Source organism: Oryx dammah, unplaced genomic scaffold, assembly GCF_014754425.2.
Source record: "Oryx dammah isolate SB20612 unplaced genomic scaffold, SCBI_Odam_1.1 HiC_scaffold_11050, whole genome shotgun sequence".
Lineage (NCBI taxonomy): Eukaryota > Metazoa > Chordata > Mammalia > Artiodactyla > Bovidae > Oryx > Oryx dammah.
In genome coordinates this window covers 696682-721982 of record NW_024080444.1, presented here as the reverse complement: position 1 = coordinate 721982, position 25301 = coordinate 696682, and the positions used below count along the sequence as shown (strand labels likewise).

General features: G+C 34.7%; 1 protein-coding gene across 2 annotated transcripts in view; it reads left to right on the top strand.

Moving 5' to 3' along the window:
- The window catches only part of LOC120860199 (coiled-coil domain-containing protein 171), a 334015-nt gene that overhangs the window by 199702 nt on the left and 109012 nt on the right, over positions 1-25301 (top strand). For both annotated transcript variants that reach the window (XM_040235975.1, XM_040235974.1), the window contains 2 exons: positions 7760-7905; positions 9960-10014. In XM_040235975.1, the coding sequence (XP_040091909.1) occupies positions 7760-7905; positions 9960-10014 (201 nt within the window). The remainder of the gene's footprint in view (positions 1-7759; positions 7906-9959; positions 10015-25301) is intronic.

Genomic DNA, 25301 nt, shown 5'->3' with positions numbered 1-25301 from the left:
ATTGAAATGCCTTACTGACCTTACCAAGAAATTGACACATAGGTGAAACACTAGTTTTCTCCTTCCATGGGGAATTCCCAGTTAGTGGATTTTTATGCAAAATCTGGAGAGATGGTTACTAATATTGTGGTGCAGGATAAAGAATAGGGTTTTAGACACATAGATGCAGAGAACACAGTACTAGTTATGATAGGGGAAGGGAAGTGGGAGAGGATGAGATGGGTAAAGGGAGTCAACTGCATGGTAATGGATGGAAACAAAACTTTGGGTCCTGAGAATGCTGCAGTGTATATGGACGTCTTCATAAAATATTGTATACATGAAACATACGAAGTTATCAACCAGTGTTACCTCAACTGAAAAAAAGAGTAAGGGTTTAGATTTAGAAGACTTGGGCTCACATTTTGGTGTAAATCCAGCTAGTAGTTACATGATCTTGGGAACATTGCTTGACTTCTCTGATTCTTACTTTCCCTGTATGTAAAATAGAAGTGATAATGCGATCTATCTCACTGGACTATGAAGAATCAGTTGAGTTAATATAACTATAAAATGCTTGTGTGAAAATGATAATATGTTTCAGTTGTCACTCTAGCTGTTTTTTCCCTTAGGATTTGGGTGAACTAAGTTAAAATAGCAGACATTTATTGCACACTTGTAATATGATAGGCATGGGGAAGGAAATGGCAACCCACTCCAGTACTCTTGCCTAGAATATTCCATGGATGGAGGAGCCTGGTGGGCTACAGTCCATGGGGTCACAAAGAGTCGGACACGACTTCACGACGACAACGAATATGATAGGCATGGTTCAAGAACAGACCTAGTGCCTTCGTACAAAGGTGGAATGCTCAGATCAGGAAATGTAGGCAAGGTTTGTAGTTCAGAATTTTCCCCTGTGAATATATCTCTAAAATGAAGATAGAAATCAGTGGTGAAATCCCATACAAAAAATTCACCCAGTGAATAAATTTTCTTAGAAAAACTCAGACTTTGTTTTATCTTCATTTAAATGTAAAAGAACCTAAGTTTATTTTTCTAATTTAAACTTGATCTTCACATTCTCTTACTCAGCTGATATTGGATTTACTTTTATTAATATTATTTAATATAAAACATATTCAGCAAATCAAGATAGTCATTTAAATTTTATAGTATAATAAAAATATTAATATGAAGATATTTTAATTATTGTATAGGATTTATCTGTCCTATTCAATTACATCACAAAAAGAATTCTTGAAATTGAAAAATTCTTCTGACAGTAAGTTCTTTTTAAGTGTCAGAAATCCAACCATATGAAGCTCCTTATAAATTATTCATATTTCTCAATTCTTAGTAGACATTTGTTTTAGATAATTCCCAAATGATTTAAAAGCAGTATTTAATTTCTAAATGATATTTTCCTGCAACCTAATTCATAGCTTGACTCATTTAAAATATTGCTAGGGAATTCTGCAAATTTTTGGACCTCCACATAACTAAGGACTGTCAACTGGGTGAAGTTTTTAGAACCTGCTGAGCAGTCCGTAGCTGATAAAATCTAACAGAAGGACTTATTGTATTCCATCCCTTTATTTATTAGCTATTCACTGAGACAACACAGAGGTCGCGTAAGATTTGGTTTTATTAGAACAGCATCATGGTGGTTGTCACCTGCAGCTAGCTTCTGTCTCCTAAGGTCTGTAGTGCAGTCAAGTGCGGTTTGTTTTATATTCTGAGAAAACATTGCTGCCACATTACTGCTTACATGCCATGTGTCACAGTAAATCTAGCTGCCACTTGTCTGTACTTTTCTGAGTGTATTTTCTAGTTGAGAGGGCTCTCGTAATTCTCTTTATTATCCTCCTCTTTTTTTTTTTTGTCATTTAAAGTGTCTTTTAACAATTTCTCTCCCAGTTTACCTCATTATTATCTAACCCACTTAGTCTACCAGAGTTTTGTAGTACTGTGTGAGGCGTGGAGCAAATGGTGTTAAATATGTTTGGAACACTTTTATGAGGTTCTCTTCCTTTCCACTATATTTTACTACTGATCATTTTTCAGTGAGTTTACTGGACAGGATTAACTTTTTTCCTTTTATACTGATGGAATTTAGGAGGATCTTTTCAAAGGAACATGTGGAAATGTGGTGCCAGTAATCATAAAGCATACAGCAAAATGTGATAGCATACTTTGAGATTTTGAAGGTGGATTTTCATCGCTTGTCTGCTCCATCTTTTGAAACTCATCTACCATGTGGTCTTCTATTAAAGTGACTTTTTTACACCTTTTTGTTAACGTTCTTTTACCTTTTTCAAGTGTGATAGAAATACTTTAAACAATTTATGAATGTTTATATAATGCTTATATGTAAAGGATGATGTAAAATTAAAATAGAAACTCATAAGTTGCTGTACAGAGAGAGATTTAAAGAAGACTGTAATAACACTACGTGTAGAAGTCTAAGTGTTACATTAATTATGCATATTAAATTTATGTAGCCTTCTACAGTTTATAGGACACTTTCACATCTGTGTCTTACTGGACATGTACGTTCTAATAAGGGCTATTATTTATTAGTTCCCAAAGTGGGGTAATTTATTTGATCTTTAGCTTTGGTTTATTAACGTCACCTATGTTTTGCATCAGTCTATTATTAAAAGTAATAGAAGATAATGTCCTTAAGAAGATAACTTAAAATTGCAGAACTTTTAACACAAATTATCCATATAAATGTAGAATGCCAAAACTAAAATTTATTCATATATTAATTTTAGTACATACCAACATCTTTTACTATTATATATTTATTGTATATTCTCTAGTTGCTTATCTCACAGATTTTCAAGCTTTGTTATAAAATATGTCATTCTTTAGTTTCATCCCTAACTTGTGTACCCAATTATAAATCTGGTGGTTGTATCATTTTAAATTTATACTTTTTGTGGCAGTCTGCGTAATTTGACTCACCCAACAGCTAACTAATTCTTAATTAATATGATTTTCTTGTGATCATATTATAATGGTAGGGCAAAAGACATTGCTGTTTCTTTTTCCAACATGAGTTTTAGTGCCTTGAGATGTTTTACCTAACTCATCACAATCTAGGAATGTGTATTCCAGAATTACAGTGGGACAGTAGTACAATTTTGGAAAAAAGTGTTACAGATGTTCTTTTCTTAGCCTAGGAAATGTAGCTTTGTTCTTTTTAACACTTGTGTTGTTGTCTTACATTTTGTATGACTAACTTTTCTACCAAGTTGAAAAAGCCATTAGCTTTTAGTCTGTAGAAATGTGGATCCATAGATATTTCCCATTAGACAAAAGAAAATCTATGAAAGTGAAATCTCCTGGGGCTTGGTCTTCATAGCTGGCGTAATGGTCTAAGGCGGTACAGTAGTGTACTTATGAGAAGGAGCTATGTTAGATGATTCCCTTAACATCCAGGAATAATAGTTGGAGATTTTTGTACATTCTTTCAGGTAACTAACTTTTGTACTAAATACCACATTTATTAATCAAGTATTCTAATTCAGGGAATTTGTGATATAAATTTTATACTTTTGAAACTGTTACTGAATAAAATTTAAACACTGTCTATCTTTCATTTAAAATTAGAGCTAGCTGTGAGGTAATGAGATATACTGTATTTAGGTTGCCCTATTGTTTTGATAACTTTTTTTTTTTAAAGAACTTCTCTTCAAAAAAGACCTCCATTGGTGATGGTTGCCCAACTTTGTTAATATAATAAAACCCACTTAATTTTGCACTTTAAAAGTGTGAATTATGTGGCTTGTGAATTATATCTCAATAAGATGTTATTAAACATTCCACTGTATAAAATGTTTTCATAGGTGCAAAGTAATAGGATTTCAATTTATATTCACAATTAATTTTTAAAAAATTGTTAAGTGTAATAAATGTTTAGAACTTTAGAAGTAAGTATGAAATTATGTATGACTGAAGAAAATGATTTGTGTTCTTATTCAGTAGTATAATCAAAGTGGTAGCACTTTGATTATAGAAACTTCAGAAACTGTAGAAAGAAAACAGACATTTAAAAAACATGTCGGTATTTTAATATTCACATCTCTCCTGTATTCTACCCCTCAGCTTTCTCTGTACTTAACTACTTCGTTGGTATCCATACTTAACCTGCCATCTTTCATTAGTGATACATTGCTTTTCATGACCATCTTAGGAACATAACTAGATGTAAAAATATCTTATAATAGAATTTTAGTGAAAGCATTGGCTTTTCCCTCTGAACTACGAGAGGTATACGTGAGCAATGATATCATTATCTTAAAAGAAATACAATAAATATCTTACAGAATAGCTTCTAAAATACAGTCAGCTTGGGATTCTGTTGTAAATAGTTGCTTTAAAACACTTTGGATTTAAAGTGAAAACTCAGAATGTTTGATAAATAATATTGTGGCATTCGTTCTTGTCTAGGTGATATTTTTCCTTTTAAACTTTTGTTATATTTAGCATTAACTTTCTAATAGCTAAAATTGTTCAAACATAGTTTAACGATAAATGCAGTATCAGGCTTTGAATTTTTCTTTTTTTTTTTGGTAAATATTAAGACCTGAGTACAAAATGAGGGCTGTATTGTGGATTAAGTGAAATATCTCAAGGCTGTGCTGTTCTGATAACTGAACCTGAAGTGACCTTTCTCAGACACAATTACAGAGCTGTATGTTTTTCCTTTAATTTCATCAGGGGTTTAATTAGTATACAAATAAAACTTCCCTTATCTTCCTTTCTACCTAATTGGCTTGTCTTCGCTTATATATGAAGTATGTGAAAGTGGGCTGTAATTAGGGTGACCGTGTTAACCTCTTTTCCTCAAATGTACTGTTGCCTAAAGGCCTCAAGGCCTAAAAACAGTGCTTTGGATTATTGCTTTGCAATCACGATGGTTGTCCCATAGGTTTTCTCATGAGCAGAAGGGCTTTGGGTGCTGCAGGTTCCCACTGCTTAACAGGATCTTCATTCTTCTCCCCACTAAATGTTTATTGATTATCTTGCTGTTCCAGGCTCAGCCTCCAACAACTTAATATCAGGTGACAGTCAGGAGAGTTCTCCAAGTAATTAGAGTTGAGCATTGGGGGAACAATTAGGAGCAGAGTTATTAAACTTGATTTATCCTATTCTCTCCTGAACAGTTTCTTGGATATCAGAACATCACACTTTCACAATCTACCCGGTAGAGAAATTAGTGGCTAACCTGCTGCTTATCATTGTTGCCTTGCTGCCCAGAGGCACACCTTCTTGGTTTGAGTCCTTCAGTTGGAAATATTAGAGTCTGTGAAGTTTATCATGGGTTTTAATTAGATAAATCTGAACAGGAATAAAGAAAAGCTGAACTTCAAACTTTATATGTATCTATAATATATTTTATAAATGGTGTACATACATATGTGTATGTCATATATATATATGCACACATATACATATGTTTTTCTTTTTTAAAAGCTCAATGTTAGGGTTTTTAAGGATTCTACTTTTGCCATCAAAGACAATAATGTGGATATCAGTAAAAAGACGTATTATTGCATTGTGATGTTCCTCAGCTCTTTAAAATGAGACTTCTGTGTCCATAAGTTATGTAAATGATTATTCTTTTTTCAAAAACCATTATCTCTTCATTTTTACACTAAAGAAGTATGATTCATACCACTTTATTTCTGCCATTTTTTGTTTGTTGTCGGTAGGTTTAGTCTTAGAGTAAACTATTCAGCTGTACCTCTGACGCAGTGTGAGCTTTAGGAGACTTTGGTGGCTCCCTGACCTTGCACGTGAGAGAAGGAGATGAAAGCTGATGAAAGCTGGTAGATTTAGATATACAGTGGAGATTCTAATTCCATGAGTTATATCTTCTTTGGAAGGGTATCATAGAATTGCTGAAAAGTCAAGTGTGGTTTTATAGTGATTTTAAGGTCATGGGTTCCCTTAGATTGGACCGGTGAGCTTCACTCTGGACAAGACTGGACTCAATATCCTGAACGTCCCTCACAAATATACCCCTCTAGTCATAAGAATTACTGAGCAAGAGAATTTGAATGGATTGGCAGATTGTATTATTTCTGTTGGAAAAAGAACTCAAGCTTTATGTGTAACTGGTGGTGGATCATTAATTTTATCTTCACATCTGAAAAATAGCATTTTTTTTATTACCTGAAAGATGTCAGAAATATTGACTTTAAAAGGACTCAAGTGGGTTTTATTTCTTTTAAAGAAAGAAATCTCATGATACTTCAGTGCCTTTAAATATCTTAACATTGGCACAGACTAAGTAGGTTTAGCACGGCTTTTCAAATTTCTTTTTCGTTGTCTTTTTAAAGTTGGCTTGAATCAGTGACTACTTCCAAAGTGGGATATTCTTGAAGATCTGTTACTAATAAAGATTTTAAATAAAACATGTCTAAAAAGTAATCATAGTTTGCTTATTTTTAGTTTTTGACTTGTATTTGTCTGACAGCATGCATCTTGACTGTTTGAAAAGTAAAATACTGAATTAAAAAGTTTTTTGTAGCGTTTAAAAATACCTTATTGGTTTTGCTTTCAATTCACAGTGGTTATAGAGTGAATTAATTGTTTTAGCCCCATGCAGGCAGTTTGAGTTTTTTATTTTATTGCGAGTGTATTAAAATAATACTGTTAGAAGAGTTTTAAACATGAAATCACTGCATTTTGGTTGTTCTTTACTGGGTATTTGAAGAATGGTTGTGAATGTTAATGTGTGGCTAAACTCTTAGAAAAAAGCAAAAATATGTGTATACAATCAATTATATAGCTCAGTGTCCAACAAACTTAATTGAAAAATTGGTTGATAAACTCATATTCTAGAAATTTCATAGGCAGAGGAATGAGCAGATTTTCAGTGCTAAGAGATCCTTTGATCCCTATATTATTTTACATCCTAGAATTTAAAATAAGAAAATGATCCTTTAACTTACAAGTTTCTAAAATCTTTAGCCTTAGTTCCAAGATGAAGTTGTACTCTTGTATCTTGAAACTTGTGCTAAGTGAATATTTCAGATTAAAGCACATAGCAAAACAAACATCAATCAACAAATTTTGTACTTCTCTGAGTAGGGAAATATTTATGGACTGTTTCTGTAATAACAAATGCAAGTATTATTTATAACTCTCTGTTGAAATGTTGATCAGGTTTGTGTTATCTCTGATGTGAGTTTTTTTTAATGGGAAACGAGTGAATTTTATTTTGGAGTCCAGTTTGTTTTTTCACCGAGAAGTATATAGCAATCTGTTACAGATATATTTATAAAGATAGCAGTGATGCTTTTAAATCTTGGGTTCCCAATCTCTTATTGGTATCCTAATCCACCTTCCTCTCAGTTGCACACACACTTTGGCCATATGATAGTTCTTGCACAGATTCTAAATTTCATGTGCGCTTTCCAGTGAGATCTTTGTTTTTTTGTCATTAAAGGAAAATGTAACCTGAGGTTTTTAATAATCAGATATTTTTACCAAAAAAAGAATGTGTTCTCCTTGTAGTATTTTTAAAAAATAGAATAGAGTTGTATTTTGCAGCTAAACGTTTTTCAGAATCTTCTCACTTCTATCATTTCTGTTTAGCACGTATGTAAAAGTTTTGCCAAAAATTTGTTAAACCTTGGTGTGTAATGACCCAAGTCTACTTCTCAGTCAGTCTGTATCCTTCTTTGTTTAATAGCCTATGGCATAAATTGAAGTTAATTATCGGGGCTGACAAGTAACTCTGTTTTCTGTCTGCTTGCAGAGTCTCTCCGAGGCAAAGATGGAGCTGAGAAGAAAAGATCAATCTCTGCGTCAGCTCAATAGACATCTTACCCAGCTGGAGCAGGACAAGCGTCGACTGGAGGAGAACATCCACGATGCAGAGAGTGCCCTCCGCATGGCAGCCAAGTGAGCATTTGGACCTTGGGGAGATCACTTAAAACAGACAAAAGATCAATTCTTACTTTCATGCTCTGGGTTTTAGCCCTGGATAATACAGTGTTAGAAAACAAAAGTACAGCTGTCTCTCTTTGAAATTCTCTGATATATCCTCAAAAACAGAAAACTCTTAACTCAACATACTAAATGTATATTTTATTGAGAAACCTTGGAAAAGAATAAGTTTCTATATAACCGCTGATGTTGTGTATTTTAGGCTCTGTTGTAGTGTTAACTTGTTTAAAACCAGGTTTTCATTAACATATGACTCTTAATCTATAAGACACTTTATTCTAAAGTTTTGAATAGTTTCCGTATCATTTATTTCTCAACTCTTTCTGTCCAATTGCCTTCCAACTTTGCTTCTGCATATATTATAATATTCTAACATTGCAGGTCATATTTTCATAAAGAAATGTTAGTATATAATCAACATGTGTATTATACCATTTTTAAGTGCAATAAAAGCATGCTGATCATGGAAAATTCTTTTAATTTTATGGCTATATATTCAAAATATGTTCAATAGAGAAAAATAGGCAGTTTTCAGAGTGGGCAACTATGTAAATGTGATAGGAGTGTTTTTCATTTTACCAGGTAATCAAGTTGACATACCCTGTGAAGTTCAAATTGAACAGTTCTCTTGGGTATTTTTATTTGTTCCCCACATCAAATTTCATGGAGTACTTTAAGACAACCCTTTTTACAAACTGCATGATTTAAAGAAAATCTATTTATGGATTAAAGAAACATCTAATTTTAATACACTCACTGTTTCTAAATTTGGAGTTTTTGATTCCTGTACTTGCAAGTATGCAACACACATGTATACATATGTGTGTATGTGTGTGTGTGTATTTACAAATATATAAATACAGCTTAAAAATGTTTGGAGACAAACTCTATCCTAAGCATAACATGAAAATATGAATGTAGTCTATAAACTAAATCACAAAACAAGCAGTTTGCAATCCTAGGATATCCACAGCTTTGTCAGTTGGCTTGCAATATTGCTCACACATAATGAAAAAAATCAGTTTACACAGTGCCACAATATTGGCATGTTTGAATACCCACCAATACATATTTGAATAATTGTAAAGCTCTATAACACTGTGCTACCATATTGGGTATATGTAATTGTCATTATTTAAAAATATAAGTCTGACTGAATCAGTTTTTTGCTGTCATTTTCAGTTGGTTTTCTCATGTCAAATGAGAATCTTAGCATAGGTAATTTTTAGTATGTCTTAGAGCATTGAAAATTCTAAGATTAATGAAAACAAGATTATAAAACCTCTAGATTCATATTGCATCTTCACAATACTACTGGTAATTCAGGAATTTGTTGTGTCTGAGATCTGTCACCATGGGCACATATTCTTAATAACACTAAAAAAGCTAATTTGAAATTTGGAGAACTAATACATTATTTATAGTTTTTAATTTGTAATTCACCATTAAAATTTTGTCTTCAGCATTTCCATCTAAACTGTTAATTTCATCATAAAAGCTAAATTCAATATACAGGGATAGAGAAGAGAATAGTAAATTTGGATATTTCTAGTCAAGGCCATAAAGGGTTTTTGTGTAATTATTATAGCACAAAAAACCTGTCAAAGGGAAAATATTATTGTGCATAGTATGGCCATTTATATCCACCACTAATATTTCTAAAGTCTATTTCATTAGAAGCTAAAAGAATGCAAGTTTAACCTTTTCAACACATTGCATATCAGTTATATAATCATGATTTCTTTTTTCTTTGTTTTCTCACTCTTTTTTTTACCTTTGAAGATATTCATAAGGTTTTTCTCACCTCTAATTTACAGCAGGCAATATAACTGAAAATAAGAGTTAAATGTGAAAATATACCAGTGAATATCGTTAGGTTTTACACTTTTAGAAGGAGTACAATGAAAACCAACCCTTATTTTTCAGTAACAGTGACTTAACACTAAAATGAATGACAGTTACAGTAGGGTTTGGGTTTTACTAATACCTAATCTTTATTTTGTTTCTAGAGACAAAGAATGTGTTGCTAATCATATGAGAACAGTGGAAAATATGCTTCATAAGGTACTATAATTTTTCTTCAATATTGTTCAGCTTGTATTATGATATAGTTCTCCTGGTCACTAATTTTATCAATATTAACTACAGAGTACTTTGATTCATGTTGTAGCTTTCTTTAAAAATAAGTTAACAAAAGGATCCTTTCAAATGACTGAAAATTTGTATTGGACAGTGCTATATTGCATAACTTTTTTCAGAATTCACTTTATGTATGTAAAACTATGAAAATAGTGGTTTCTCCAAACTAGTATAATTGCACTTAAGTTGTTTGTGGTCTTTGCTTACTGAACTAGAGGCGATTAAGATATCATTATGAGACATGATGTTTGAACACACTGTCCCAAGTGGTGCGAGTGGTAAAGAACCTGCGTGCTAGTACAGGAGACGTAAGGAATACCAGTTTGATCCCTGGGTCAGGAGGATCCCCTGGAGGAGGAAACGACAGCCTCTCCAGTAGTCTTGACTGGGAAATTCCACGGACAGAGGAGCCTGGTGAGCTATAGAGTCCATGGGGCTGCCAAGAGTAGGACATGACTGAAGTGACTTAGCACATCGCCCCTCTCAGCTCTCTTAAACCTACTATCCTATATACATATATTTATATATATACAGAGAGACATCATATATTGTATTTGGTAGTACTCATCTACCTTAACCTAGGCAATATTTTCCAAGCTGTAATTTATCTTCTTGGGAGGCAGGCACTTTACCACTGAGCCACCAGGGAAACCCCTTATTTAAAAGTAGAGAAACATTATTTATGTATTTCTGTTATTGTTTAACAGGTAATTTGTTAGAGGTATAAGTACCGAGTACTTTTAAGATATATGGAGTTTATGGATGAATCATATTTAGAATAATTTTTGAGTCAGATTTTTTATATAATACAGTTTTAAATCACTTAAAATCTCCTAAAAACTAATCCTGTTAAGGAGATAATAAATAACATTCAGTTCAGTTCAGTTCAGTTCAGCGCTCAGTCGTGTCCGACTCTTTGCGACCCCATGAATCGCAGCACGCCAGGCCTCCCTGTCCATCACCAACTCCTGGAGTTCACCGACTCACGTCCATCGGGTCAGTGATGCCATCCAGCCATCTCATCCTCGGTCGTCCCCTTCTCCTCCTGCCCTCAATCCCTCCCAGCATCAGAGTCTTTTCCAATGAGTCAGCTCTTCGCATGAGGTGGCCAAAATACTGGAGTTTAAGATTTAGCATCATTCCTTCCAAAGAAATCCCAGGGATGATCTCCTTCAGAATGGACTGGTTGGATCTCCTTGTAGTCCAAGGGACTCTCAAGAGTCTTCTCCAACACCACAGTTCAAAAGCATCAATTCTTTGGCACTCAGCCTTCTTCACAGTCCAAGTCTCACATCCATACATGACCACTGGAAAAACCAAAACCTTAACTAGATGGACAAACTAATATTTAATACATTTTAACATCTTAAAAACACTGGGCATCTGTCTTCTTTGATATTTTAAGTGACTAGCTAAAAGTAACTCACCAAAAGCATTCTGAAAAAAGAAACCTGATTTTTTTTATTTCTGAGTGTTATGTTTAAGTCATATTTGAAACTGTGAATTCTCCTCCTTCCCGTTTAAAATATTTAGCCTGTCAGTGTAGTTTAAATATGATCACATCAAGTCCAGATGTGCTAGAAATCTGAAATTTAGGTTTGTAGGAAAAAAGACATTTTGGTTAGATTTTTTTTTCCAGTATATGTTGAGACTTTGGATAGGAAAAATAAATTATGTCATGTACATGGCATACCTTTATACCAGTTAATATTGCCCTTGAAACCCAATTGTTTGTCATCTCCTCAGCCAGAGGAAAATAATGTTGGATAGCAGCTGTCTTGAGCGTGGACTTTGACATCAGACAAAACCCATCATCAGTGTGAAATCTAAATGTCATACCTTACCCTTTTGTTGTGAGAATGGCGAAATATATCTTTTAAGTATGATAAAGACTGGTTGCAACAGGACAGTTATAATCATAGAGTTCTTCATTTGCAGTTCTTTTGATTTTAACATCATATAGAAAGAAAGATGTCTGTAGAATTGGCCTACAACCACTGTAGTTTTACTCTTGCTTTATGGCTTTTCCCCCCTTTAGATGTAATAGTTATTTTGCAAATTTCTGTATGTATAGTGATTTTTAAATTATAGTTACTTTTCAAGCTTGACATGAAATTTTAGGAAAGGCTAATTGATTATTGGACTAATTCTCTTTTCTACAAAGTGTAGGTGAGACCAAATGGGTGATAAGGAAGAGACCCATTGGGTCCTCTCTGAAGTTCTCAGGGAAGTACAGCCCATCTGTCTTCAAGCCAGAGCTTGCAGGTTTATTTTTCTGACCACTGTGGACTGTTTAGTGCATTTTATTTCTTGGAGAAACTAAGAGTAGTACAGAAGGAGGGTTTAGGCTATCCCATTGTGCGGTAAAAATGATTATGGTTACATCCGAGCTCTTTGACACAGTTTACTGTACATAGTCAAATAATACAGCTATTCAGATTTTTTAAGCACATATGTTTTGAAGGTATGCACCAAGTTTTCTGGAATAAAAATAATTTTTAACCTGCTGAATTGAATTTTAATACTAACTTCTAACACAAGAATCAAATAAAAAGAACTTTGATGTAGAAATTATTTTATTGTACTTAAACTAAACATAACTGTTTTTAGGAGAAGCTATTATTTTATAGTATTCATTCATTTTTAAATTTGATACATTTAACTTTTCAAATCCTAAAACTATTACACACAGCAGTTGACTATTATTTTTAAAACCCTATTTGGGACTGATAACTGGTATTAAAAAAAGAAGGCCCATCATTCTTATTTAAAAGCATATATTTTTTCAAAGAAATAGAAATTTTATTTTAATTGAATTTAAATATATTTAATTTATGACTGTTTTAAATGTAGACCAGAAGCTAACTTTTTATTAAGAAACCTTTTTGGACTAATTTCAAGTTATTGGGGTTAAGAAAATTTGGACAGAGATATACAACATTATTATAACTTTTCATGAGGTGCATTTTTTAATGCATACACTTTTCTGTTTAGTTGAATTCTGAACTTTTTGTATTTTAGAAAAACCATAACTATTGAACATTAAAAGAAATCACTGTTTAAACCGTTTTAAAATGTACAGTTCAGTGGCTTTCAATATATTTACAATACTGTTCAACAATCACAAGTATCTAAGCCCAGAGTATTTTTATCATCCCTAAAAGAAACCCAGCACCATTAAGCAGTCACTCCTGTGCCCCCTTATCCTACTCTGCTATTGTCTTTTTACTCTCTTGTCAGTGTCCTTTGATGAACAAAGGTTTTTAACTTTGATGAAGTCCAGTTTTTTCTTTTGTTGTTCGTGTTTGGTCTCATATCTAAGAATGCATTGCCGTTTCCAAGGTTGTGAAGATTTTCCCCTAAGTTTACTTCAAAGAGTTTTATAGTCTTAACTTATATTTAGGTCTTTGCGCCATACTGAGTTAATTTTTATATATGGTGTGATGCAGGGATCCAGCTTCATTTTTTTCCATGGGTGTCCAATTATCCCAACACCCCATGTATTAAAAATACTGTTCTTTCCCACCATTCAGTAATCTTAGTACGAATCATTTAAAACAGATCCGGGAGATGGTGATGGACAGGGAGGCCTGGTGTGCTGCGATTCATGGGGTTGCAAAGAGTCGGACATGACTGAGCAACTGAACTGAACTGAACTGAATAAGTTTATTCCTGGAATCTCAATTCTATTCCATTGATATTTGTACTCATCTTTGTATCACAGCCACGCTGTTTTGATCACTGTAGCTTTGTAGTAAATTTTGAAATCTAGAAATGTGAGTTTTCCAACTTTATTAATTTCTCAACTGATTTGACTTTTCAGGGTGCCATGTAATTCCATATGAATTTTAGGATCATTTTTCAATTAAAAAAATTAAACTTTTTAATTTTGTATTGAGGTATAACTGATGAACAATTTTGTGATAGTTTCAGGTGAACAGTGAAGGTACCCAGCCATACATATACATGCATCCATTCTCCCCCAGACTGCCTCCCCTACCCCATCCAGCCTGAAGAAGACAGTTGGAATTTTAATAGTGATTCCATTAGATTTACTAGATCAAATTTGGGGAGAATTGCTGTCTTAAGTCTTGCAATTCATGACATAAGATGTTTTCCTATTTATTTAAATCTCTAATTTCTTTCAACAATGTTTTATAGTTTTCAGTGTACAAGTTTTGCCCCTTGTTTGAATTTATTCCTCATTATTTTATCCATTGAAATGCTGTTGTAAATGAAATTATTTTTAAATTTCATTTCTTGGTTCTTAATTGCTAGCATATGGAAATGTAGCTGATTTTGTGTATTGGTCTTGTATACTGCAACTTTGCTAAATTTATTAGCTCAAATAATTTTTGTGTGGATTCTTTAGGATTTTCTATATATAAGATTATGATTTCTATAAATAAAAGATAGTTTTACTTACTTCTTTATAATTTGGGTGTTCTTTCTTCCTTTCTTCTTTTCCTTTCCTCCCCCACTCCTTTCCTTTCTTTCTTTTTTTAAATCTAATTGTCTGGCTAGAACTTGTAGTCCTAGCCATAAGATAGTGTGATGACAGCAGGCCTTCTTGTGTGTTGTTCCTGATCTTATAGGGAAAGCTTTCAGTTTTGCATCATTAATAAGATGTTATATCTATTTTTTCATAGATGTCCTGCATGAGAGTGAGGAAACTTTTTTCTGCTCCTAGTTTTTTGAAGTTTTCTTATCATGAAAGAGTGTTGTTATTTTTTGTAAAAGGCTCTTTCTGCCTCAAATGAGATAATCTTTTTTACTTGCAACCTTCATTCTATTAATGTTGTGTACTATATAGATTGGCTTACATATGCTAAACCACCTTTGCATTTCTGGTGTAAATACCACTTCATTATGTAGAGTTTAATCATTTGACTATAGCGCTACATTTGGCTTCCTAGCATTTTTTGAGGATTTTTGCATCTGTGATTGTAAGGAATATTGGTCTGTAGTTTTCCCATGATATCATTGTCTGACTTTGGTTTCAGTGTAATACTGGCCTCATAGAATGAGTTAAGATGTAGCCTCTCCACTTCAATTTTTTGGAAGAGTTTGAAAAAGTTTGCTGTTAATTGTTTAAACTTTTGGCAGAATTTACCCATAAAGTTATCTGGTCTGGTGATATGCTTTGTTGAAAGTTTTTTGATTACTGATTCAGTCTCTTTCCTTGTAATCAGTTCAGTTTAGTCGCTCAGTCGTGTCTAACTCTGTGAACCCAAGGACTACAGCACGCCAGGCTTCCCTGTCCATCACCAACTCCCAGAGCTTGCTCAAACTCATGTCCATCGAGTCAGTGATGCCGTCCAACTATCTCATCCTCTGTTGTCCCCTTCTACTCCTGCCTTCACTCTTTCCCAGCATCAGGGTCTTTTCTAATGAGTCAGTTCTTTGCATCAGGTGGCCAAAATATTAGAGTTTCAGCTTCAGCATTAGTCCTTACAATGAATATTCAGGACTGATTTCCTTTAGGATTGACTAGTTGGATCTCCTTGCTGTCCAAGGGACTCTCAAGAACCTTCTCCGACACCACAGTTCAAAAGCATCAATTCTTCGGTGCTAAGCTTTCTTTATAGTCCAACTCTCACATGCATATGTGACTGCTGGAAAAACCATAGTTTTGACTAGATGGACCTTTGTTGGCAAGGTAATATCTCTTCTTTTTAATATGCTGTCTAGGTTGGTCATAACTTTTCTTCCAAGGAGCAAGCATCTTTTAATTTCATGGCTGCAGTCACCATCTGCAGTGATTTTGGAGCCCAAGAAAACAAAGTCTGTCTGTTTCCATTGTTTCCCCATCTATTTGCCATGAAGTGATGGGACCAGATGCTATGATCTTCATTTTTTGAATTTTGAGTTTTAAGCCAGCTGTTTTACTCTCCTCTTTCACTTTAAAGACGCGCTTTAGTTCCTCTTCACTTTCTGCCATAAGGGTGGTGTCATCTGCGTATCTGAGGTTATTGATAAAAGTTAAATAAGTGGGGTGACAATATACAGCCTTGACATATTCCTTTCCCAATTTTGAACCAGTTTGTTGTTCCATGTCCAATTCTAACTGTTGCTTCTTGACTTGCATAATCAATAAAGCAGAAGTAGATGTTTTTTTGGAATTCTCTTGCTTTTCCCTTGTAGTAGATCTATACAAATTTTCTTTTTTAGTCAGTTTTGATAGCTCATGTGTTTCTAGGAATTTGTCTTTTTCATCTAGGTTATCTAATTTATTGATACAAAGTTGTTCATTTTCTTACAATTGTTTATTTCTCCAAGTCAGCAGTAATGTTCTATTTTTATTCCTAATTTTAGTAATTTATTAATCTTTCTTTACTTGGTGAGTCTAGTTAAGGTTTGTCAATTTTGTTGATCTCTTCAAGGAACCGATTTGACTTTCTTGATTTGCTCTATTATGTTTCTATTCTCTCCTGTATTTCAGTCAGTTCAGTTCAGTCACTCAGTCGTGTCCAGCTCTTTGCGACCCCATGAATCGCAGCACGCCAGGCCTCCCTGTCCATCACCAACTCCCGGAGTTCACTCAGACTCACGCCCATCGAGTCAGTGATGCCATCCAGCCATCTCATCCTCTGTTGTCCCCTTCTCCTCCTGCCCCTAATCCCTCCCAGCATCAGAGTCTTTTCCAATGAGTCAACTCTTTGCATGAGGTGGCCAAAGTGCTGGAGTTTCAGCTTTAGCATCATTCCTTCCAATGAACACCCAGGACCAATCTCCTTTAGAATGGATTGGTTGGATCTCCTTGCAGTCCAGGGGACTCTCAAGAGTCTTTTGCAACACCACAGTTCAAAAGCATCAATTCTTTGGCACTCAGCCTTCTTCACGGTCCAACTCTCACATCCATATATAACCATGGGAAAAACCATAGCCTTGACTAGACAGACCTTTGTTGGCAAAGTAATGTCTCTGGTTTTGAATATGCTCTCTGGGTTGGTCATAACTTTTCTTCCAAGGAGTAAGGGTCTTTTAATTTCATGGCTGCAGTCACCATCTGCAGTGATTTTGGACCCCTCCAAAAATAAAGTCTGACACTGTTTCCACTGTTTCCCCATCTGTTTCCCATGAAGTGATGGGACCAGATGCCATGATCTTCGTTTTCTGAATGTTGAGCTTTAAGCCAACTTTTTCATTCGCCTCTTTCACTTTCATCAAGAGGCTTTTTAGTTCCTCTTCACTTTCTGCCTTAAGGGTGGTGTCATCTTCCTATCTGAGGTTATTGATATTTCTCCCAGCAATCTTGATTCCAGCTTGTGCTTCTTCCAGCCCAGCGTTTCTCATGATGTACTCTGCATAGAAGTTAAATAAGCAGGGTGACAATATACAGCCTTGATGTACTCCTTTTCCTATTTGGAACCAGTCTCTTGTTCCATGTCCAGTTCTATTGTATTTATCTCTGCTCAAATCTTTATTATTTCCTCCCTTTTGTTTGCTTTGGGTTTAGTTTGTTCTTCTTTTTCCACTTTCCTTAGATAAAAGCTTGGATTATTGATTTGAGATCGTGCTTCTTTTTTTAATGTAGGCATTTAAGGTATAGATTTCTATGTGAGCAGTACTGTCACTGCTTCCCATAAGTTTGGTTATGTTGTGTTTTTGTTTATATTAAAGTATTAAAATTTTATAATTTTCCTGTGATTTCTTCCTCGACTTATTCATTAAGAGTTTTTTTCTATACCTTCCTTCATACTTTATGTTTTTTAAAAAAATTTATTTATTTTTATTTGGAGGATACTCGCTTTACAATATTATGTTTGTTTCTGCTGTGTTATCAGCATGAATCGGCCATAAGTATACATATGTCCCCTCCCTTTTGAACCTTCCTTCCACCTCCCACTCCATCCTACCCCTCAAGCTTGTCACAGAGCGCCAGATTTGAGCTCCCTGCATCATAAGTGTAAGTTGTTTAATTTCCAAAACATTTGGATGTTTTCCAAATACCTTTTTGCTGTTTAGTTTTAAGTTAATTTTGTATGGTTTGCAGTGGTTTATAATTATTGTTTTATGTTGTTATCTTTTAAATCATATAGGAAAAAGGAGTTATAAATAAAAAATAGATGAATACAGACTTTTATATTTACATATGCAGTTTCCTTTACTGATATTCTTAATTTCTTCTTGTCAATTTGAATTACAGTCTAATGTTCTTTCATTTCAGGCTGAAGGACTCCCTTTAACCTTTCTTCTGGGTAGTGCTGGTGGTAAAGAACACTCTCAGCTTTTTGTTTGTCTTGGAATGGCTACTTTCTCCTTAATTTTGGGAGAATATTTTTGTTGGATATAGAATTTTTGATTGACAGTTCATTTTTTCCCCCAGCATTTTGAATATGTCAACTCCAAAATTTCTATTCAATTCCTTTTTATACTTCATCTCTATTTATATTTCTCAGTTTTGAAGAAGCTACTCTCATGGTTTTCCTTTGGTTCTTTGTACATGGTTTCCTTTAATGTTTTAAAGCACATTTGAAATAATTGATTTAAAGTCATTGTATGATAAATCCAATATCTAGACTTCCCCAGGAACAGCTCCTATTAATTTCTGTTTTTCTCATGTATGGGCCATACTTTATTTTCTCGCATACTTTATAGTTTTTTGTTGAAGTGTGGGTATTTTGAATATTTGTGTGATCATGCTCATTTGCTCAGTCTTGTCTGACTGTTTGCGCCCTTTGGACTTCAGCCCATCAGGCTCTTCTGTCCATGGGATTTTTCAGGCAAGAATACTAAAGTAGGTTGCTGTTTCCTCCTCCAGGAGTTCTTCCCACTGAGGAACCAAACTCTCACCTCCTGCATTGCAGGTTGATTCTTTCCTGCTGAGCCATCGGGGAGTATTACAGATGACAACCCTGGAACTCAAATCCCCCTCCCACTGCAGCCCTCATGTTTGTTGCTGCTGCTTACTGTAGTGTAGTAGCTTTTGTTTGCTTAGTGACTTCCTTAAATATCAAGATTCGGGTGCTTTTTCTTGATTAAGATTTTTCCTGGCTACAGTAAACTTTCAGTTAGTTTTCAGAGGTCTGAAAAAGTTGATTCTGACACATTTCCCCGGTTTATTCACTGCCTTGTGGAGGCCCTGGCCTTTGGGGTTCTCCACTCAAGAGAATTTGTAGAATTTCTAGATATGCTAGAATTTCTAGAATTTCTTGTAGAATTTTGCTAGAATTCTTGCTGATATGCTGTACTTTTATTTTCCTAATAATTTTACCAGTAGGCTTTTAATATTACTGATAATATATCCTCTCATGAATTGAAAATTTAAAAAAATTAAGAGCTCTCCAACCATGGTTAAATATTTCTATTGTGAGGAAAAGAAGGAGAGTACAATAACTGTATTAAAATAAGTTTCAGGATAGAGTGAAGACTAGATGGATACCAGGGAAGCCCATGGATAGGATAGTGTCTGGATTATTTAGGGTTAGGTATGAGAAAATTTAGTTCTGTTAGTATTTATTGGATACTAACAGAAAGATATCTTGGTTTACTATAGGTGGGGGTGAAAGTAAGTTGACAGTAGATTTGGAATGTGGGGAAGAACTGAACATTTTTTGTATCTTTTTAAAATTGTTATTGAATTAGCAGAATTGCTGAATTCTTGACGCTTTTAGAGATTGCTTGAGTCCTTCAAGTTTGGAAGGATTAACTAAAGTGTTTCCTATATATGATCACAGTGTACTATGAACTGTAAAATTACCTTTGAACTTTTATGAGCAGTGTCAGATGCCTTTTGAATAAAATGGTTAAAAGATAAAAGAGGAAGTCACAATTCAGAAACCTCAGAAGACTTTAGAATACCTTGAATCTATAAATCCTGTAAAGTTATAAGGCTGAAAAGACACTAGACCAATGACTCGGAAGTCATAAGAGTTGTTTGTTTGGTTTTTTTTTTTTTGATGATGACACTCTTGGATCTGCTTGTATAATAAAGTCTTATCCATCAAATTCTCTAGACCAGAATACTGAAGCTTCTACCTTCTCCAGGGGATCTTCCCAACCCAGGGATTGAACCCAGTTCTCCTACATTGTGGGCAGATTCTTTACCAACTGAGCCACAAGGGAAGCCAAAGAATACTGGAGTGGGTAGCGTATCCCTTCTCTAGCGAATCTTCCCAACCCAAGAATCGAACCTGGTCTCCTGCATTGCACATGGATTCTTTACCAACTGAGCTATCAGAGAAGCCCTAAAACGCAATATTTACTATAAATAATAGTTGAGTCCTAATGATTGTCTCCTTGTAATATCTGAGTCCTACAAATGCTTTATTTATTTTTTCTTTTTAATTAATATTTTTATTGAAGGATAATTGCTATACAGAAGGTTGTTGTTTTCTGTCAAAATTCAACATGAATCAGCCATGAAAGTAAAAGTGAAGTCGCTTAGTTGTGTCCGACTCTTTGCGACCCCATGGACTGTAGCTTAACTTACCAGGCTCCTCTGTACATGGGATTTTCCAGGCAATAGTACTGGAGTGGATTGCCATTTCCTTCTCCAGGGGATCTTCCCAACCCAGGGTTCGAACCCGGGTCTCCTGCATTGTAGACAGATGCTTTACCATCTGAGCCACCAGGGAATCAGCCATAGTTCTACATATATCCCCTCCTGTTTGAACCTTTCTCCCATCTCCCTCCCTGTCCCACCCCTCTAGGTTGATACAGATCCCCTGTTTGAATTTCCTTAGCCATACAGCAAATTCCTGTTGGCTATCTGTTTTACATATGGTTATGTAGGTTTCCATGTTACTCTCTCCGTACATCTCACCCGCTCCTCTCCTCTCCCCATATCCGTAAGTCTGTCCTCTATGTCTGTTTCTCCACTGCTGCCCTGTAAATGAATTCTTCAGTACCATTTTTCTAGACTCCGTATATGTGTGTTAGAATATGGTATTTATCTTTCTCTTTCTGACTCATTTCACTCTGTATAATAGGTTCTAGGTTCACCCACCTCATCAGAACGGACTCAAATGCATTCCTTTTTATGGCTGAGTAATATTCCATTATGTGTATGTACCACAACTTCTTTATCCATTCATCTGTCGATGGACATCTAGGTTGCTTCCATGTTCTAGCTATTGTAAATTGTGCTGCAATGAACAGTAGGATCCATGTGTCTCTTTCAGTTTTGGTTTCCTCAGGTTATGTGCCTAGAAGTGGGATTGTTGAGTCATATGGTGGTTTTATTCCTAGTTTTTTATGGAATCTCCATACCGTCTTCCATAGTGGCTGTATCAATTTACATTTCCACCAAGAATGTAAGAGTTTTTCCTTTTCTCCACACCCTCTCCAGCATTTATTGTATGTAGACTTTTTGATGATGGCCATTCTGACCAGTGTGAGGTGATGTCTCCTTGTGGTTTTGATTTGCATTTCTCTAATAATGAGCGATGTTGAGCATCTTTTCATGTGTTTGTTAGCCATTTGTATGTCTTTTTTGGAGAAATGTCTGTTTAGGACTTTTTCCCACTTTTTGATTGGGTTGTTTGTTTTTCTGGTCTTGAGTTTTATGAGCTACTTGTATATTTTGGAAATTAATCCTTTGTCAGTTGTTTTACCTGCTATTCTCCCATTCTGAGGGTTGTTTTTTTTACCTTGCTTATAGTTTTCTTTGCTGTGTGAAAGCTTTTAAGTTTAATCAGGTCCCACTTGCTTACTTTTGTTTTTATTTCCACTACTCTAGGAGGTGGGGCATAGAGGATCTTGCTTTGATTTGTGTCATCAAGTGTTTTCCTCTAAGGGTTTTATAGTTTCTGGTCTTGCATTTAGGTCTTTCACCCATTTTGAATTTATCTTTGTGTATGGCGTTAGGAAGTGTTCTAATTTCATTCTTTTTCATGTAGCTGTCCAGCATGATTTATTGAAGAGGCTGTTTTTGCCCCATTATATATTGCCTCCTTTGTCAAAAATAAAGTACCAACAGGTGCATGGCTTTATTTCTGGGCTTTCTATCTTGTTCCATTGGTCTGTATTTCTGTTTTTGTGCCAGTATCATACTGTCTTGATGACTGGAGCTTTGCAGTATAATCTGAAGTCAGGAAGCCTGATTCCTCCAGCTCCATTCCTCTTTCTCAAGACTTTGGCTATTCGGGGGTCTTTTGTGTTTCCATTTGAATTGTGAAATTTTTTGTTCTAGTTCTGTGAAAATAGCCCTTGGTAACTTGATAGGGATCTCATTGAATCTGTAGATTACATTAGGTAATATAGTCATTTTCACAATATTCTTCCTACCCAGGATAATGGAATATCTCTCCATCTGTTTATGTCATCTTTTATTTCTTTCATTAGTGTCTTATAATTTTCTGTGTATAGTTCTTTGTCTCCTTAGGTAAGTTTAAAGTGAAAGTGAAGTCACTCAGTCGTGTCTGACTTGTTGTGACCCCATGGACTGTAGCCTATCAGGCTTCTCCGTCCATGGGATTTTCCAGGCAAGAGTGCTGGAGTGGATTGCCATTTCCTTCTCCAGGGGAACTTCCCGACCCAGGAACTGAACCTGGGTCTGCTGAGTGGCAGGCAGATGCTTTACCGTCTGAGCCTATTCCTAGATAATTAATTCTTTTTGTTGCAGTCGTGAATAGGACTGATTCCTTAATTTCTCTGATTTTTCATTGTTAGTATATAGAAATGCAAGTGATTTCTGTATATTGATTTTATATCCTGCAACTTTGCTAAGTTCACCGATTAGCTCTAGTAATTTTCTGATACTATCTTTAGGGTTTTCTATGTACAGTATCATGTCATCTGCAGACAAGGAGAGCTTTACTTCTTCTTTTCTGATCTGGGTTCCTTTTATTTCTTTTTCTTCTCTGCTTGCTGTAGCTAGGACTTCCAGAACTATGTTGAAGAGTCATGGTGAAAGTGGACACCCTTGTCTTGTTGCTGATCTTAGGGGGAATGCATTCAGTTTTTCACCATTGAGAATAATGTTTGCTGTAGGCTTATCATTTATGGCCTTAAATATGTTGAGGTAGGTTCCTTCTGTGCCCATTTTTTGAAGAGTTTTAATCATAAATGGGTGCTGAATTTTTGTCAAAGGCTTTTCTGCATCTATTGAGATTATCATATGGTTTTTATCTTTCAGTTTGTTAATATGGCATATCACATTGATTGATTTCCATATATTGAAGAATCCTTGCATTTCTGGAGTAAAGCCAACTTGATCATGGTGTATGAGCTTTTTGATATGTTGCTGAATCCTGTTTGCTAAAATTTTGTTGAGAATTTTGGCATCTATGTTCATCAGTGATATTGGCCTGTAGTTTTCTTTTGTTGTGTTGTCTTTGTCTGGTTTTGGTAACAGGGTGATGGTGGCCTTGTAGAATGAGTTTGGAAGTGTTCCTTCCCCTGCAGTGTTTTGAAAGAGTTTTAGAAGGATAGGCTTTAGCTCTTCTCTAAATGTTTGATAGAATTCTCCTGTGAAGCCATCTGGTCCTGGGCTTTTGTTTTTTGGGAGATTTTTTGATCACAGCTTCAATCTCAGTGCTTGTAATTGGGTTGTTCATAATTCCTATTTCTTCCTGGCTCAGTCTTGGAATATTGAACTTATCTAAGAATCTGTCCATTTCTTCCAGGTTATCCATTTTATTGCCAAATAGTTGTTCATAATAGTCTCTTATAATCCTTTGTATTTCTGCATTATCTGTTGTAACCTCTCCTTTTTTATTTCTAATTTTGTTGATTTGATTCTTCTCTCTTTTATTCTTGATGAGTCTGGCTAAAGGTTTGTCAGTTTTGTTTATCTTCTCAAAGAACCAGCTTTTTAGTTTTATTAATCTTTACTATTGTTTCTTTCATTTCTTTTTATTTCTGCTCGGATCTTTATAATTTCTGTCCTTCTACTAATTTTGAGGGTTTTTTGTTATTGTTCTTCTTTTTCCAGTTGCTTTAGGTGTAAAGTTAGGCTGTCTGTTCTATGTTTTTCTTGTTTCTTGAGGTAGGATTGTATTGCTATAAACTTCCCTCTTAGATCTGCTTTTGTTGCATCCCACAGGTTTTGAGTTGTGTTTTCATTGTCATTTGCTTCTAGAAATTTTTTTTATTTCTCTTTTAATTTTTTCAGTAACCTGTTGGTTATTTAGAATTGTGTTGTTTAATCTCCATGTATTTGTGTTTCTTACAGTGTTTTTTCTTGCAATTGATATCTAGTCTCCTAGCGTTGTAGTCAGAGAAGATGCTTGATATGATTTAAAATTTCTTAAATTTACTGAGGTTTGATTTGTGACCCAAGATGTGGTCTATCCTGGAGAATGTTCCATATGCACTTGAGAAGAAGATGTATTCTGCATTTGGATGGAATGTCCTGAAAATATCAATGAGATCCATCTCATCTAATGTATCATTTAAAACTTATGTTTCCTTATTAATTTTCTGTTTTGATGATCTGTCCATTGGTGTGAGTGGGGTGTTAAAGTCTCCTGCTTTATTATTGTGTTACTGTCAATTTCTGTTTTTATGTCTGTTAGTGTTTGTCTTATGTATTGAGGTACTCCTATGTTGGGTGCATAGATATTTACAATTGTTATGTCTTCCTCTTGATTGATCCCTTGATCATTATGTAGTGTCCTTCCTTGTCTCTTGTAATCTTTATTTTAAGGTCTGTTTTGTCTGATATGAATATTGCTACTCCAGCTTTCTTTTTTTTTCCCATTTGCATGGAATATATTTTTCTATTCTCTCACTTTCAGTCTATATGTGTCCTTATGTCTGAAATGGATTTCTTGTAGACAGTATATATATGGGTTTGTTTTTGTATCCATTCAGCCAGTCTGTGTCTTTTGGTTGGAGTATTTAATCCATTTACATAAAGTAATTATTGATACAAATGTTCCTAATGCCATTTTCTTAATTGTTTGGCTTTGATTTTGTAGATATTTTTTCTTCTCTTGTGTTTCTTGACTATATAAATCTGTTTAACATTTGTTGTAAAGCTGGTTTGGTGGTACTGAATTCTCTTAACTTTTACTTGTCTGAAAAGCTTTTTATTTCTTCATCAGTTTTGAATGAGATCCTTGCCGGGTACAGGAATCTTGGTTGTAGATTTTCCCTTTTCAGTACTTTAAATATATCCTGCCATTCCCTTCTGGCCTGCAGAGTTTCTGCTGAAAGATCAGCTGTTAAGCGTATGGCATTTCCCTTATATGTTACTTGTTGCTTTTCCCTTGCTACTTTTAATATTCTTTATTTGTGTTTAGTCTTTGTTAGCTTGATTAGTA